We start from the raw sequence: 18,603 nt of genomic DNA, 5'->3' as shown, positions 1-18,603 counted from the left end.
ACGTAAAATTTACACAAGCTCAAAACTTAAGAGAGAACTTTTATAAAATGTTTTATAGATGGCATTTAGATCCTAAAAAGCTTGCAAGTATGTATCCGAATTATCAGCCAAAATGCTGGAGATGTGGAGATGAAGATGCAACATATTTTCATGTATGGTGGACTTGTAAAAAGATCAAGGTTTTTTTGGATAAAAATTTGGTGGAATATGCAGAAGATTTTTAAGCAAAAGATAAAGTTTTGTCCGCAACTCTTTTTGTTGGGAATAATTACGGATGCTACGGTTGTGGACACTAAGTTGATGTTAAATTTAATTACGGCAGCAAGACTTTTGATAGGTCAGTATTGGAAGAAAGAGGAACTGCCGACCATAGAAGAGTGGACTTTAAAGGTCTCCGACCTGGCAGAGATGGCGAAGATTTCGGCTTATTTGAAAGATCACTCGCAAGAACGTTATATTATGGAATGGAGAAAATGGATTGAGTTTATCCAGAACAAGTATAGGGTTAAGAAGTTTCATGTAGCATTTGAATAAGTCTTCTTTCTTTTTTTTTCTACTTTAGTTTCTTTATATATATTTAATATTACTAAGGTTTGTCTTATCTTATATAAGCTAGAGAGTGATGGATTTTAGAGTTTATGGTTGTTAGTATATGGTTGTTTATGATTGTTTCTTTTTCATATATACCTTGTATTTAGCTCTGGGAAGTGGGGGGGGAGGGGGGAGGGGGGAGAGGTAGGGGGGAGGGGGGAGGGAGGGGGAGGGGGGATTCTTAAAGAAAAATTGTATGTTAAAACTTTTCAATAAAAATAAATAAATAAATGGGATTATAGCAACATCACTACCAATTTTCTATTACTCTAAATACTATATGTATATGCTGAGGGAACAGAGGATATTTTACTCTGCAATTTTGAGAAGATGAATTAAACAAGTTTATAAAAACAGAGAAATAAATTATTTCACTTACTAGGTAGCTTTAGCACTACCCTGTGTGGATATATTGAGGATAGGGATCCAAGTACCTCTATATTCAAAAGCAGGTAATACAGTCACACCCCCACCAATACCTAGCATTCCAGGATTAGACTGTGCTGAGTTTGTACCACCAGGAACATTGCCTCCTATATAAACAAATGAGAAAAATGTGATATATTGCTTTATGTGATAAAACAAAAGACTGAGAAAAGTTAAATAGTAATGATTCAATCTTCACTTTTTGTAGTCCTGCAATATATAAATAATTCTGACATGAGCCAGATGTCAAAGTTCTGACTGACAACTCTTCAAAGAACTCTGAGGCATTGTTTACCTTAAAAGACTTTAATAGAGCAATATAACATTGGCAATAATCTGGATTCCCCTCCCCTGAGCACAATAATATTAAGGCATAGTTTCCTCCTTTGCTTAACCGTCATAAATCACATTCTCCAATTAGGTAAGTTTTCCCTCCTTAGCTTATCGACTGGTTACATACAACCTTGAAAATGCTCTGCTACTATGTTATTATGTCTAATTGATCCTCCATGCACATTCTTCCTTCCCCCTCCCATCTTCATCTAACTTTAACTCTAAAAGTGATACACAAGTAGAAATGTAAAATAGCTGCTTCTTCATCTTTTGTCAAAGAACATCTGAACTGAATTAGATAATAGGTTTTAACAGTGAAAAGTTTAATTTATTGATATATAAGCACTCAGAGTTCTAAAAATGTAAAGTATATTCTAAATATCAGACTTCCCTCTTATCAAATATGAATTTTCTTTGTGCAAAAATGTAAATGAACACTCATATAAGTAAACAAGTTATACCAGAAGAATTATAAAATAATAATAAAAATAAATACATACTGAAATAGGTTTGGTCCTTGAATAAACAATTTAAACAATACATTCCATTTACCTGTTTGGTTTATTATAGCTGAGGCACTCCCTGTGTTTGGTACAAGAAACAGTGACTGAATAAATGATCCCAAAGCATTCACAATGTCACGGAATACTTTGGTAGAATGCTGCTTCATATCATAAGATTGACAAAATGACCTGGTAAAAATATGAGTAAAACCACCATTAGTTTTATTTTCAAACATATGCTGAATAAACAATTTGTGGCCCTATATTTTAAAATAATTGTCCTTAAGTTTATTAAAATTAGGAAAAGACCTCATGTTTTATATCAAAGCTTTTAAATTCAAGAATTCAAAATTAAAATCAGGGCATCATAATACTTTCTGGCACACCTAGTAAGAATACTAGAACATGTCCATCTATATAAGTATTTTATTAAAAAATCATTTGATACATAAATTCAGGAAAAGCTTCTACCTTAGCAATTGTGGTTGCACACAAAGTCTGTGTATGGATTCTGCTGCAACAGCTCTTAGCCATTGAGGTTTATCTGCATCCAGAAATTTTACAAGTAATGACAGAAAGATTTCACATTCGGTTACCTAAACAAAAAACACTGTATTAAGAGACAAATACCGTAATTCTAATTTACACTAATGTGTGCAATAGATTACTATTGGTTACATGTTACATTTAGCTACAACCTCAGTTTTAAAGGGAAACAGGATTAAGAAATCTCATTTCTAAACAATTAGAAAATAATTGAATACAATTTTTCAAGGCCATAAAGTTTTATTATAATTTGTACAAACAATGGCCTACAACAAAACCCTCTGAAATTGACTTTTGAATAGGCTTGCATAGATTTGTACTGAAAATGACCCAAGGTGATTTCCAGTATACAGAACAGAGGTAGCACAAGTATCACATTTTGGTGCATAAGATTATTTAAGATACATCATTTGAACAATAATATTAAAACTGCATTCTTACCAACAAAGTATAGAACTGCTTAATTAATACAGAAACAACTCTCAAAAGGCGCATACAAATAGGAAAATAAGGCTTTTCCAGTGGTGCAGGTGAAGATGAAGTACCAGAGCCTTGTCTGAATTTGATATTTGGTGAGAAGAGCTTAATCACCAGCGGACAAACTCTTTCTTTAAGGAGGAAACTAAATTCTTGATGCTGAAAGTAAAAAGAATGTCAACATGCTACATTTTAATAGAAAAAATAATAGTAATCTTTAGGAATGCTATCTTTATATTAGCATTCTAAAATAGCCACAAATACATGTTCCAATATTTTTAACCTTCAGAGGCATAGGTGTACCCAAAACACATGATCTTATCTAAAAATGTTATAGGTAAAAAATGAAATCAATGATTTCATTTCATTTCTCCTAGTAGATTATCTAAACATGATTAAGATTGCCAACAATTGAATGTTAACAGATACTTTCTAACTTAATATCTTTTCCAGCCTACTCCTCTTTCGAAGTCTAAATATAGTTTGTTAAGCTTACATGTGAGAAATCCTATCAGCTTCTTTCTACAATTAATAAATAAAAGTCACCTGTAAAAATACTTCTGGGAAATCATTGAGGACTGATTCAAGTAACTCCAAACCAAATGTTCGAGTCATTTCTGTCATACCTACAAGCCAGTAAGGGGCATCAGCATTAACTAGTTGACAAAGATCCTAAAACAAACAAACAAACAAACAATTATCCTGTATCTTTGTTACTGCAATCAGTCTGGAAAAACTACAAAGTTCTACTCCTTTTAAATAGGAAAGAATGACTAAACAAATTTACTTATTAATAAACATAGTATGATATCTGCAATAATAATTCTGAGCCTGTGGATAATTATATAAAATAATTCATGCTGATTATAAAGCATATAATCTGCCTTTCATATCTTATAATTACCTTGTAAATAACAACTAGAAGCCATGGGTTAATAATTGGTTGCCAATTCAAATTAAGTCATAAATTAGTTTCCCTCAAACCAGGAAAAATAAAATAGTTAGAGTACGTATATCAATCTAAAGATGTCTGTAGCACCAAAATGACTGAGAACTATCATATTATAAATGCAATAAAATTGCTTTTATTCAACTGTTTTTTTTTTCTCTCTGATGATATAAACCAGAGGCACCCAACTTTTTGGACACCAGGGACCGGTTCTATGGAAAGATTTTTCCGCGGACCAGAGGGGGCATGGGTTTGTGTACTGCCTGCATCCCGTGATGGGGCTTCACTTGTTTGTGCAGCCCAGTTGCTGGCATGCTGCAGTCCAGTGCCAGTCCACACACCGGGGGTTGGGGACCCCTGATATAAACTATTGATTCGTTTCTTTTACACTTAGAGAAGAACATTCTGTCTGTTCATTAAGGCTTTTTGTTTATATATTCATTTTTAGCATGTTAACTTGCTTTTATAAAACCTTTTCAATTTGACAAGTATCTTTAAATATGGCACATTTCCTGAGTATAATGAGTTCTGAATGTATCCTCAAATTTAAACAAATAACAAGTCTGTTTATCTTAACTAATGCTGCAATCCTACAATATAGGGAAGACGTTTTATGACTAAAGGGTTAATTTGATTTTCCCATCCAGTACCTTTCTACCAGAGGAGAGAGAAAAAAAGTTCTGTTCTCTACAGTTACTTCAATAAATATTATTTTATTATATTGGGATATGAATATTGGACAGCGGAAAACAGAATTTGACAGTGGATGTTCTTGAGTACTCCATGACTTCCCAAGAAAAGTTTACATCAGAAACTGATAGGCATAATGAATATCTTTCCATTGGTAAGAAAATAAAGGAATATAACTGCTCCTAATATTTTCATGGAATTATAAAATACCTTTTACTAGACCATCAGTACTTCCTGACGACTGCTTGGACTAGTCTCTGCAAGTTTATTGGTAAGATTTTGTAAAAGCGGTTTGCCTTATTCCTAGGGCTGAGATATTTTTTCACATAAATTAGTTTTCGGATAAAAGATATTTTTTAAGTATCTATTTATTGTAGTTAAATTCCATTGCAATTAATTCATCTCCAATTAGCTATATAATTTAAGTGGAGACCAATTTAAATGAACAGGCAACAGTCAAGGGAAAACATAAATTATAAAAAATTGAAGTGTCAATACCTGAAAAAGCATATATGCATCTTTACCACATGGCTTTAAGGTGCTTACAGATCTTCTGTTACTATTTCCTTGATTTCCTACTGGTTCTTCAATAAAACCTATATTAAATATAGATCCAATTCAGAAAATCTAAAGTGAATAGTTGGATTATCAAAACTAAATAATACTGCATTCTTTCTCCCTACATTGATTCAATGACTTAAATGTTTTGCAAGAAGCTCTGTGGTCCATATTATCCTTACAATTGCTTTGTTCTCCTGCTAAGTAGGAAAAATTATACATATCTAGCAAAAAATCAGCAATCAATAAATGAATTCTCCAGCTAATCACAAAATGAAATATATGTATGACAATTGCTAAGCATATATAAATGCATGTGTGTGTGCAGTGTGTAAAAATTAAACTATCTTTATTTTTGTAAACTAAGAAAATAGACTGAATGGACTTCTGTCTGATCTAAAGACTACTTGATTGTCCTAGATCAGGGATGTCAAACTGCCTGCCCGCGGGCCAGTTCCATGATACAGAGGTCGCACCCACCCCTGCTCTGGCAATGCAAAAAAAGTCTCAATACATCACGACACATCACGTAATGCAGCGAGTTTGACACTGGTGTCCTAGATAGTCTTCTCTATTAATATTACTACCTCTACTAGAGTTGCAATAAGTTGCTTTCAAAGAGAAATTTAGCATACGCCTAAGACAAAATTAAATATCTACTATATTATAAGACATACGCACCTTTATAGCATTCATCCTCAGCAACCACTCTTTCAAAAACAACAGTAACTACCTGCCGGACTGTGGCTGCTGCAGTATTATTGGTGATATTATCTTTTGTAAAGTGTAATCGGAAACAAAGAACAATTGCCTAAACAGTAAAAATTAAAACATTCTCATTACTCAACAGAAAAACATTCTCATTACTCAAGAGAAACATCATAATTCTTGCAATTTATAATTTTAATGCTGTAAGGTGCTGAGTCAAATTTGCTTAATAAATAAAATAAAATGGTTTTCTGGAAATGATTCCAGAAACTATTGTTAAGGAAACATGGTATTATGTGTATAATGATCTTCCTCACCTTTATGAAGGCTTCCTGTTTCTCCCTTCCTTTTAATCCTACCCTGTGGAAGAAAGCGCCTCAATGAAAACCTCAAAGGACGCCCCTCTCCTTACCCCCATAAAACTTCACAAGTTGAACCAGATGGCCGGCATTGCCAATACTGTCCAGTGCCCCAGCAGCAAAGGAGGACTGAAGATATATGTGAAGTTGGTGACATCGGTGCTTAAAACAAGAAAAGAAAAAGGCAGCCCCAATGTGCAATGGGAAAGCTGAGGTACACAAAGAGGATAATAGGAAAGCCGAGGGGGAGGAAATGTGGGCAGTTTCTGTGTGCTTTCTGCACAGCCAAGTTATTTGCAGATTGAGGGCACACATGCATGCATCCACTTATGCTTTTTGTAAAAAAGACACAAGCTGGCACCAAACACTAGCACTTATTTTATTAGACAATATACAATACCAGGGGGGCTTTTGTTCAGGTTCGCCTGGTGCGCCAGTTGCGACCCTACCTGGACCGAGATGCCCTACGCAGTCACTCATGCGCTCGTGACCTCCCGTTTAGACTACTGCAACACTCTCTACATGGGGCTGCCCTTGAGGACCACTCGGAGGCTTCAGCTGGTGCAGAATGCGGCCGCGCGAGTTGTGATGGGGGTTTCCCGATACTCCCATGTAACACCTCTACTCCGCGAGCTGCATTGGCTTCCAGTTACCCTCCAGGTGAGATTCAAGGTGCTGGTGATGACCTATAAAGCCCTGAATGGCTTCGGTCCGGGATCATCTGGCGGACAAAATCGCTCAGATCCGGACCGGTCTGGACTCTGACTGGGCAGAGTCTGATGTGGAGGAATCGGACGGTCTTGAGCATGTTATCTGGACTGAGTTCGACCCTGTTTCCCCTGATGATGTGGACAGGATCATGGGGAGGCTGAGCACCACCACCTGTTTGTTGGATCCGTGCCCCTCCTGGCTAGCTTATGCGACCCGGGAGGAGACACGAGGCTGGTTCCATGCAGTAATAACTGCTTCTTTGAAGGAGGGTGTCTTCCCTGCCGCCTTGAAGGAGGCGGTGGTGAGACCCCTCCTCAAGAAGCCTGCTTTGGACCCGGCTGTTTTAAATAACTATCGTCCAGTCTCCAACCTTCGCTTTTTGGCGAAGGTTGTTGAGAGTGTGGTGGCGCATCAGCTTCCTCTGTTCCTGGAGAAAACTGATTATCTGGACCTGTACCAATCGGGTTTTAGACCCGGACACAGCACGGAGACGGCATTGGTCGCGCTGGTGAATGATCTCTGGAGGGCTAGGGACAGGGGTTGCTCCTCTGTCCTGGTCCTATTAGATCTCTCAGCGGCTTTCGATACCATCGACCATGGTATCCTGCTGCGGCGTCTCAGGGGGTTGGGAGTGGGAGGCACCGTTTTACGGTGGTTCTCCTCCTATCTCCTGGGCCGCTCGCAGTCGGTGTTGACGGGAGGGCAGAGATCCGCCCTGAGGCCTCTCATTTGTGGAGTTTCTCAGGGGTCGGTTCTCTCGCCCCTCCTGTTCAACATCTATATGAAGCCGCTGGGCGAGATCATTCGTGGTTTCGGGGTGGGGTATCATCAGTACGCTGATGATACCCAACTTTTTCTTTCCACCCCGAACCAACCCAGTGATGCCCTCGCCGTGATGTCCCGGTGCCTGGAGGCGGTCCAGGTCTGGATGGGGAGAAACAGGCTTCGTCTCAATCCCGCCAAGACTGAGTGGCTGTGCATATCGGCATCTCGGGTCAACCAGACTATTCCATCTCTAACGATGGGGGGTGAGGTGTTACCCCCCGTTGATAGGGCTCGCAACTTGGGCGTCCTCCTGGATTCACGACTCAATTTTGAAGACCACATAGGAGCCATGACCAGGGGGGCTTTTGCCCAGGTTCGCCTGGTGCGCCAGTTGCATCCCTATCTGGACCGAGATGCCCTACGCACAGTTACTCATGCGCTCGTGACCTCCCGTTTGGACTACTGCAACGCTCTCTACATGGGGCTGCCCTTGAGGACCACTCGGAGGCTTCAACTGGTGCAGAATGCTGCCGCGTGAGTTGTAATGGGGGTCTCCCGATACTCCCATGTAACACCTCTACTCCGCGAGCTGCATTGGCTTCCGGTTGCCCTCCGGGTGAAATTCAAGGTGCTGGTCATTACCTATAAAGCCCTACATGGCTTGGGTCCGGGGTATTTGAGGGAACACCTGCTGCCAGCATCAAGGTCCCTTCGTCCAGTGCGCTCCCACCGGGAGGGTCTTCTCAGAGTCCCACCGGTAAGAGATTGCCGGCGGGTAACACCCAGGGATAGGGCCTGCCCTCTGGAACCAGCTGCCAGTGGAGCTGAGGACTGCCCCCGACCTCCGTTCATTCCGCCGGGACCTGAAGACGTGGCTCTTCGAGCTCTCTGGCCCAGGCTGAGGATTAATTTATTTTAATTGGGGTTTTATTTGTACAGGGATAAATTTAATTTTTTTAAACTGGTTTTAACTTTTGTATTTTTGGTTTTTTAATTCCCTGTAAACCGCCCTGAGTCCTCCGGGAAAGGGCGGTATATAAATGTAATAAAATAAACAAATAAATAAATAAATATCTGAGGGAACACCTGCTGCCGGCATCAAGCTCCCTTTGTCCAGTGCGCTCCCACAGGGAGGGTCTTCTCAGGGTGCCGGCGGTAAAAGATTGCCGGCGGATAACACCCAGGGGGAGGGCCTTCTCAGTGGGTGCGCCTGCCCTCTGGAACCAGCTGCCCGTGGAGCTTAGGACTGCCCCCGACCTCCGTTCATTCCGCCGGGAACTGAAGACGTGGCTCTTCGAGCTCTCTGGCCCAGGCTGAGAATTTTAATTTTAATTTTAATTGTTTGTTTTTTTTTACTTTTTCAGGGACTGTTGTAATTATTTTTAATTGTTTTTAACTTTTGTATTTCCTGTTTTAAATACCCTGTAAACCGCCCTGAGTCCTGCAGGAAAGGGCGGTATATAAATCCAATTAAATAAATAAATAAATAAATACGAAAGGAAATATGGATGCTAGATTTATGGAAAAAACTTATTTACGAAGAATTATTATTATTATTATTATTATTATTATTATTATTATTATTATTATTATTTAATTTCTATACCGCCCTTCTCCCGAAGGACTCAGGGCGGTGTACAGGGCAATGAATACAATAAAAATACACTATACAAAAGTTAAGATAAAATTAAATATAAGGCCCAATTACAATAAAAATTAATTAAAATTAATATTAAAATACCCCAAACCCATCAGACCAGACCGGCTTGTTCAAATAAGTAAGTTTTCAGGTCACGGCGGAAGGAGCGAAGGTCAGGAGCCGTCTGGAGCTCAACCGGTAAATGGTTCCAAAGGCCTGGCGCGCCCACAGAGAACGCCCTCCCCCTGGGGGTCGCCAGCCAACACTCTCTGACCGACGGCACCCTGAGGAGACCCTCTTTGTGGGAGCGCACTGGATGAAGGGAAGTTGATGCCGGCAGCAGGTGCTCCCGTAAATAATCCGGACCCATGCCATTGTTCTGTACCAGCCTACTAGCGGCCCTGCAGATAAGGCAGGGACAACCCCTTTACAAGAAGGCAAGAGGCTGGAACTAAGCCTGCCAAATTTATGGACACAAAAGCAAACAGAGCAAAAACAAGACACGAACCATGAAACAGGAGCTATTCAAAAGGTTGCCTTCAGCAAACCAGCCCTCCCATGCATTCCCCTTTTAAACAGTTCAGGGCGTGGCTTCACTCTGCCTCCTTCCGAGGTGCCCCACTGCCTTCCTCTGTTTACTCCTGATTGACTGCCTCCTGCGTCGGGCGTCCTTGAACAGGGCCAGCTGTGGGTCATCTTCATCCACGCTGTCAGGCTCACACAGCTGGGTCTGCGTCGTAACCAGGTGGGAGGGGCCTGGCTGAGGGCTCTCATCAGCAAGCTCTCCAACACCCTCAGCAACCTCTCCAACACCCCCCTCCTCCTCCTCTGAATCGTCCGACCCAACTGCCGAACCCACAGGCTGACCCTGAATCACAACAGCCATTTAGGGCTTTATAGGTCATCACTAGCACCTTGAATCTCACCCGGAGGGCAACTGGAAGCCAATGCAGCTCGTGGAGTAGATGTGTTACATGGGAGTATCAGGAGTATCACAACTCGTGCGGCCGCATTCTGCACCATTTGAAGCCTCCGAGTGGTCCTCAAGGACAGCCCCATGTAGAAAGCATTGCAGTAGTCTAAACGAGAGGTCACGAGCGCATGAGTGACTGTACGCAAGGCATCCCGGTCCAGATAGGGCCGCAACTGGCGCACCAGGTGAACCTGGGCAAAGGCCCCCCTAGTCACCGCTCCTATATGATCTTCCAGGGAGAGCTGTGAATCTAGGAGGACACCCAAGTTGCGAGCCCTATCTACGGTGGGTAATAGCTCACCCCCCATGGTTAAAGATGGAATAACCTGAATTTCCCGAGATGCCGGCACGTACAACCACTCAGTCTTGTTGGGATTGAGCCGAAGCCTGTTCCTCCCCATCCAGACCCGAACCGCCTCTAGGCAACGGGACATCACATCGAGGGCACCACTGGGGTGGTTTGGGGTGGAGATGAAAAGCTGGGTATCATCAGCATACTGATGATACCCGACCCCAAAACCACGAATGATCTCACCCAGTGGCTTCATATAGATGTTGAACAGGAGAGGCGAGAGGACCGACCCCTGAGGAACTCCAGAAACGAGAGGCCTCGAGGCCGACCTCTGCCCTCCTGCCAACACCGACTGTGAACGTCCCAGGAGGTAGGAGGAGAACCACTGCAAAACAGTGCCTCCCACTCCCAACCCCCTGAGACGCTACAGTAAGATACCATGGTCAAATAAGGCTTTGAGCATATCAAAAATAAAATCCATATGCACTCTAATTATCATTTGCTGCCTGGCTTACCTACCCCTTTCCTATACAGAGCTGAGTATATCACACTTGGGCTGCAAAAATATGGGCATCTATTAGAGGGCAGAAATACTTACAGTTTCTATGTGTGTGTGTTTGTGTGATAGTGGCCATTGGGATTGTTGCAACCCAGATAGTATGCCTAGCAAACACTGCTCAGATATTAAATTAGATATTAAATGTGCCTGGCCCTGCAGACAGTTCTGGAGTTACTGTGCAAAAGCTCTCAAAGGCATCGAGTTGGGTAAGTGTTAGAAAGCAGTTACTTTCTGAATTACATCTGAGAGGGACTCAGAATTCAGGTAGAGCAGGGGTGTCAAACTCAATTTCATTGAGGGCCACATCAGCACTGTGGTTACCCTCAGGGGGCTGGGTGGGTATGGCCAGGGTGGGCGCGGCCTACTGGGTGGGTGCAGCTGGAGTGCATATGGCCTACTGGGTGGGCATGGCCAGCTCTACATCATTGGCATCAAGGGTGCCTATGGGGGCCTGGGCAGGAGTGGGACAGATCTGAGGGTCTCTGGCAGAAGGAGGGTCTCTGGGCCAGGGCCAAGGCAGTGGGGGGCGTTCCCTCACTGTTTCCAGGATGGCTTCAGGGGCCACATGAAACCACTTCGCGGGCCGGATCTGGCCCCCGGGCCTTGTGTTTGACATGTCTGAGGTAGAGTAATAGAAATGGGATTTCAGATTTTTTTAACTTTGCTATTGCTAACAGCAACAACCCAGAAACCACATCCTTTTACTTAAGGAAATAAAGTAGCTAAGGTAGAGTGTACTAAACATTTACAGAGTTATTGGATTTAGACAGTTGATGAGTAAAAGGTTCATATAAGGTTTTTGAGAATAGAAAAAGAAAGATGTGAAACATTTTAAATAAGATTGCAGCAGTAGTGAAAAAAATGTATAATGGTATGTAATTTTCCTGTTGATTCCCCTTGCTGTGATTGTACACAAAAACATGGCTAGAGAAATTCAGGGAATGAGTCATTCTGATACAGATAAAATTAGTTAATGTCATTTTGTCATTAATTCTGAAGAGCATAAAATCATTACCTTAGAAAGTGCTTCATCATGGACAACGGTATTGGTTGTTAGTAATACAAGAACAGTTTGAAGCAGCTTAAGTTCCTCAAGGCTATTTTCCATCAGTTGCCAAAGCATATTAATAACATTTCCAGCAGCAACCTTGGAAGAAATTGAGACATTCAATTACTGTAAATGCCTAGACACAGAGGGCTCAGTTTTTAAATCACAAGAACAATAGATACTGAAAATATTTTGCTTCCTATTTTTATTTTTTATATTTTCACGTGTACGTAAAGATAACGTTAGGTGAGATTTCTACAGATGGTCCTTGATTAATGACCAGTTGTTTAGTTACCATTCAAACGTAGGAGGGCACTGAATGAGTAGTAATGATAGGTCCTCACACTTACAGACAATTCAACATCCCTGTGGTCATGTTACTGTTATTTGCAATCTTCCTTGCTAGCTTCTGACAAGCAAACTCAATGCAGAAGGTGGCATGAAATTAAAGTCACATGAGATCCTTGCTTAATGATTCACACAGTTCTTATTCAATGACAGCAACTGGGACTGCTGGAACTGCCATCGCTAAACAATGCAGCCACGTGGGTTTTTTTTTCCTTATGAGTACATGGCCCTGAATTTTTCATACTTAATTCCTTAAAGATGTATGTACAGGTGAAACTCAAAAAATTAGAATATCGTGCAAAAGTTCATTTATTTCAGTAATGCAACTTAAAAGGGGAAACTAATATATGAGATAGACTCATTACATGCAAAGCAAGATAGTTCAAGCCATGGCGTACAGCTCATGAAAACCCCAAATCCACAATCCCAGAAAATTAGAATATTGTGAAAAGGTGCAATATTCTAGGCTCAAAATGTCCCACTCTAATCAGCTAATTAAGCCATAACGCCTGCAAAGGGTTCCTGAGCCTTTAAATGGTCTCTCAGTCTGGTTCAGTAGGAATCACAATCATGGGGACGACTGCTGACCTGACAGTTGTGCAGAAAACCATCATTGACACCCTCCATAAGGAGGGAAAGCCTCAAAAGGTAATTGCAAAAGAAGTTGGATGTTCCCAAAGTGCTGTATCAAAGCACATTAATAGAAAGTTATGTGGAAGGGAAAAGTGTGGAAGAAAAAGGTGCACAAGCAGCAGGGATGACCGCAGCCTGGAGAGGATTGTCAGGAAAAGGCCATTCAAAAGTGTTGGGGACTTTCACAAGGAGTGGACTGAGGCTGGAGTCAGTGCATCAAGAGCCACCACACACAGACAGATCCTGGACATGGGCTTCAAATGTCATATTCCTCTAGTCAAGCCGCTCCTGAACAACAAACAACGTCAGAAGCGTCTTACCTGGGCTAAAGAAAAACAGACCTGGTCTGTTGCTCAGTGGTCCAAAGTCCTCTTTTCTGATGAGAGCAACTTTTGCATCTCATTTGGAAACCAAGGACCCAGAGTCTGGAGGAAGAATGGAGAGGCACACTTGCAAGATGCTTGGTCCAGTGCGAAGTTTCCACAGTCTGTGTTGATTTGGGGAGCCATGTCATCTGCTGGTGTTGGTCCACTGTGCTTCATTAAGTCCAGGATCAACACAGCCGTCTACCAGATTTTGGAGCACTTCATGCTTCCTTCCGCAGATGAGCTTTATGGGGATGCTGACTTCATTTTCCAGCAGAACTTGGCATCTGCCCACACTGCCAAAAGCACCAAAACCTGGTTCAATGACTGTGGGATTACTGTGCTTGATTGGCCAGCAAACTCGCCTGACCATAGAGAATCTATGGGGCATTGCCAAGAAAAAGATGAGAGACATGAGACCGAACAATACAGAAGAGCTGAAGGCCGCTACTGAAGCATCCTGGTCTTCCATAACACCTCAGCAGTGCCACAGGCTGATAGCTTCCATGCCATACCGCACTGAGGCAGTAATTGCTGCAAAAGGGGCCCAAACCAAGTACTGAGTACATATGCATGCTTATACTTTTCAGAGGTCCGATATTGTTCTATGTACACTCCTTGTTTTATTGATTGCATGTAATATTCTAATTTTCTGAGATTGTGAATTTGGGGTTTTCATGAGCTGTACGCCATAATCATCAAAATTATGACAAATCACGGCTTGAACTATCTTGCTTTGCATGTAATGAGTCTATCTCATATATTAGTTTCCCCTTTTAAGTTGCATTACTGAAATAAATGAACTTTTGCACAATATTCTAATTTTTCGAGTTTCACCTCTATGTACGTATGTATGTATTGTATCAATTAATCAATCAGTTTGGTTACCTTAACCTTACCTCTGAAACAACTTCATGAGACATGAGCCTCTGGATAGCAGCTAGACATAGCTGAGTGATCTTTGGTTCTTTTGTTCCACAACCCATTAGAAAAGGCTGAACCACTTCTGAGCTATTCTCTTTCAAAGCTTTGAAATTGAGAAAGAAAGCAAAAGCAAGCAAATAAAAAACCAATCAGGAATTCTAAAGATATCTTAATGATAAAATTTGACATTTGATAACCTATTTAGACTAGTACCCTATTTAACCTATACAATAATTAAGCAGCTTCCAATTAAACAAATAAATTAAAGTAAATAATAGTAGAAAAACAGTAATAACTTAATATCTATGATGAAGCTGCAAATATAACCAGTTATCAAATTATTTAAGGTATCTTCTTGTTCTTAAAATGAGGAATATCATAGTGTTATATAGCTGTCCCCGAGACTATATTTTCTTATCTATTAATGGATGTAATGAACACAAACATAAAAAACCCTAGTGGATGTTAAAAATAGTGAAAGTAGAAAAAAAGTTACAACTGACAATATTTTTGTACATGATTTTACATAGTTTTTCAAAATTTAAGTAACAAATATATACGTAACCTCCTTATTGGTTTTGCTACCAAAGAATATCCTGACATTAACTTATAGTACAATAAGTTAATTGTAGAATAAATAATTTTATTGCTAGTAGTATTAGCATTTTATTTTTGAAAAAATTCATCTATAAAAAAGTTCTTAGTTTTAGTTCTATTACAATAAATGATTTATTTCAGATAAAAGATCTGGTATATTAGATAACTATGGTAATAGTCTACTTTTGATTAAAATGGTCCATTTATGATGAAAATGGAAATTACCTTTGCTGAAAATACAGCATTTCTAGAAATATATTGGAGTTATAGTATTAATAATATGATGATGACTGAATTCAGAATTAGACAAATTGGGAAAATGGATAAAAGTCTTATTAAATCTTGTATAAAAACTAATTTGTTCTCAAGAAACTTTCTTAAAAACCTAATATGTATACCATGTATACGTTTTCAAATACATAGTTTACACCTATTTCAGTTTATTAAAACATATCTTCATTATCAAGTAAAGATTGTAACAACCAACCAACTACTGTAGTGCCAATTTTTATTTAAACTCTGCATTCCAGAATACATTAAAAATAATAAAAAATAAAACAAAATACATTAGTGCTAAATTACAGCCAATTATTTTTCATGCTGATAAACGAACATGCAGAACACTTGGGCTAACATTTCATACAGCAAGCGAATATTGCCATTCCAGGTAAATTTACTCTGCACATATTTTTTTCCATATTATAAAAGCAAATACTGTTTTTTGAAACTTGATTATGTTATATATCACTTTTGATGAGCTGTAATTTCAAGATTCTGCAATACTATTCCAACATTTTATGCTTATTAGCTTAAGATATAGTAATAGACCATCATAGACCTAAATAATAATATTAACAACAACAACATTCATCCACTTATTATTGAAGGGAATTGTGTGGAACAGGTCTCGGCATTTCGATTTCTGGGAATGGAGTTAAGAGATGATCTGACATGGGGAGCAAACACCAAAGTTGTGATGAAGAGAGCACAGCAGAGGTTATACTTCTTGAGAATTCTCAGGAAGCATAATCTCTCAAAGGACCTGTTGTTGGCATTCTACCACTGTACCATAGAGAGCATGTTAACCTATGGCCTGTGTGTGTGGTTTGGGAGTTGTACAGTCAGGAAAAAACAATGCTGTCCAGGGTCATAAAGACTGCGGAGAGAATAATTGGGTGTACTCTTCCTACTTTAGATCAAATCTATGCCTCCAGGTGTTATAAGAAAGCTGTGGAGATTGTGCAGGATTGCACGCACCCCGAAAATGATCTCTTTCAGCTTCTGCCTTCTAGAAGGAGGTATAGGGTCATAAAGACCAGGACCAGCTGCTTGAGAAATAGTTTCTATCCAAAAGCGGTTTTGGCTTTGAATGCAACAGAATGCAGTTTCTGAGAGAACTTCTGTATTTAGTTTTTAGAGAGTTAGAGTGTTTCTAGGGGTTAAATGTGTACGTATATGTGGGGTGGGTGGCATGTTGATATGTATTTTGTTGTTTTTTGTTGGGTTTTGTGGGGTTGATGTGGATTTTTCAATTTTGTTGTTCTGTATAGGACAATGACAATAAAGATTATCGTATCATATCGTAATATAGTAATAGGTGCCTTGGGTGCAATCCCAAAACAACTGGAGCACCATCAATCAATTGCAAAAGATGGCTTTACTGGGAACAGCTTCAATCCTGCAATGATATCTGTAACACTATCAAACATCCACATCTGCCTATCCCAGGTCCTTGGTAAGGACTCAACAGGTAGACAAAATGCCAAACACAGGTTGGCTGTGCCATGATCAATCATAATATAATACAATAGAATTCCCCTTAACTCTCAATGACTCGCCCTATTAAATTTACTTTATTTACATAAAGCACTCATCCTATTTTTTAAAAAAACTACTAAATTATGTAGCATTAAAGATAAGTTTCTTTTGTATTAGTATGTGGGACATCAATTAATACAATTTTATTAGGTTTAGCTAGAAGTCACTCCAGCAAACTATTCAACTGAGTTAAAAAGTTAAAACCATTACTTCCAAATTCTAAAAATAATGACACTTAATTTCAGATCAAACATAACAGATCTGACTCATATCACTTAATAAAACAAATATTTTTATTTGTTCTGTTTGCAAATAATTACCTGCTAGGATGTCAGTGTGCCGTGCTGCTATTGTTTTTACTTTTATTATTCCTGACTCAGCAGCCTGTGAAAAAATAATTAAGAAGTCATTGTTTATTTTACACTTTACCTACAGTAAGTAATTATTTGTTTAATAGCACCTTAAAAGGTTAATAGCACCTTAAAAAGTTTTGTGTAAAGATGGGCTTTTCAGAGCTTTTCAAGTAACACTTTGAATAACTTCACCTGTTCTTCCATCATTTTGGTGTAAATCAAAATGTCATCTAAATATACCAAATCCCTTTGTACAAATGTTTGTGCATGACTTCATTTATCAACTGCATAAAGACAGCTGGGGCCCCTTGCAGTCTGAAAGGCAATACTCAAAACTGGTAACAACTCAATGACCAATTAAATGCCATTTTCCACTCATTGCCTTTCTTGATTCTCACTTGATAATATGCCTCCCTTAAGTCCAATTTTGTAAAAATCCTCCTCTTGGCAAGGTCTCCCAACATATCTTTCATTAAGAGGAATAGGTACACGTTTTCCATGCAAATGGTGTTTAATCTGTGGTAGTCCACACATATCCTAAGTTTTTTTTTTCTCTCTGAAGAGCATGCGGGCTGCCATGCATGACTTTGCCAGTTGAATAAAATCTCTGGCTAAGTTTTTGTCAATGAATACTTAGAGTTCCAGGGACGTGGTGGCTCAGTGGGTTAGGACGCTGAACTTGTCGATCGGAAGGTCGGCAGTTTGGCGGGTCGAATCCCGAGTGGCGCGTAGCAGAGTGAGCGCCTGTTACTCGTCCCAGCTTCTGCCCACCTAGCAGTTCGAAAGCACGTAAAAATGCAAATAGAAAAATAGGGACCACTATGGTGGGAAGGTAACAGCGTTCCGTGCTAGTCATGCCGGCCACATGACCACGGAGACGTCCTAGGACAAGCGCTGGCTCTTCGGCTATGAAACGGAGATGAGCACCGGCCCCTAGAGTCAGAAACAACTAGCACGCATGTGCGGGGGAACCTTTACCTTTACCTTTACTTAGAGTTCCTCCATTTCTCTAGGTGCCATCGAGTACAGCTTAGATTTTGGCAGTTTGCCCCCAAGGACAATCTTGATGGCACAGTCCGTGGGGCAGTGGAAGTGAAGTACGTCATACTACTTTTCACTGAACATCTCGGCCAGATCCCAATATTGTCTAGGAAAGGATGGATCTGCCCCCTCCCCCGCCTGAGCTTTTCTCACACCTTCAGCTTTTGCTTTTCTAATTAGTGGCTTGTAGGCATTTTTTAGCACTTTCATGCCAAATTCATGGTTTGAGGTTTTCTTTCTCATCTTCACTCTTTTCGCTCCCAGTCTATACAGGGGTTCCACTTTTTGAACCACATAAACCAGGATCAGTGTTTCAATCATTTCCTTGTCAAAATGAGTCGGAGTGTTTCTACATGAGCCCCTACTTCATGTCCACCACTTTGGTTAGGAATGTAGC

General features: G+C 40.2%; 1 protein-coding gene across 6 annotated transcripts in view; it reads right to left on the bottom strand.

Moving 5' to 3' along the window:
• MON2 (MON2 homolog, regulator of endosome-to-Golgi trafficking) overlaps nt 1-18,603 on the bottom strand; it is a 108,253-nt gene that overhangs the window by 69,662 nt on the left and 19,988 nt on the right. For 5 of the 6 annotated variants that reach the window (XR_014492923.1, XR_014492924.1, XM_083366378.1 and 2 more), the window contains exons 2-11: nt 17,133-17,196; nt 14,373-14,500; nt 12,095-12,226; nt 5,755-5,884; nt 5,014-5,111; nt 3,423-3,548; nt 2,841-3,035; nt 2,325-2,449; nt 1,903-2,042; nt 971-1,124 (exon numbers count right to left, since the gene is read on the bottom strand). Coding sequence is in view for 4 of the 6 variants with exons in the window: in XM_083366378.1 (XP_083222504.1) it covers nt 971-1,124; nt 1,903-2,042; nt 2,325-2,449; nt 2,841-3,035; nt 3,423-3,548; nt 5,014-5,111; nt 5,755-5,884; nt 12,095-12,226; nt 14,373-14,500; nt 17,133-17,196 (1,292 nt within the window). In the remaining 2 variants the exon portion in view is untranslated. Of the gene's footprint in view, nt 1-970; nt 1,125-1,902; nt 2,043-2,324; nt 2,450-2,840; nt 3,036-3,422; nt 3,549-5,013; nt 5,112-5,754; nt 5,885-12,094; nt 12,227-14,361; nt 14,501-17,132; nt 17,197-18,603 lie in introns of those variants that run through there. The other variant, XM_083366381.1, reaches the window with a different exon arrangement.

The sequence above is a fragment of the Vipera ursinii genome (assembly GCF_947247035.1).
Source record: "Vipera ursinii genome assembly, chromosome: 6".
NCBI lineage: Eukaryota > Metazoa > Chordata > Lepidosauria > Squamata > Viperidae > Vipera > Vipera ursinii.
Note: the sequence above shows the minus strand (reverse complement) of the source record. Positions and strands in the feature narration are given on the sequence as shown.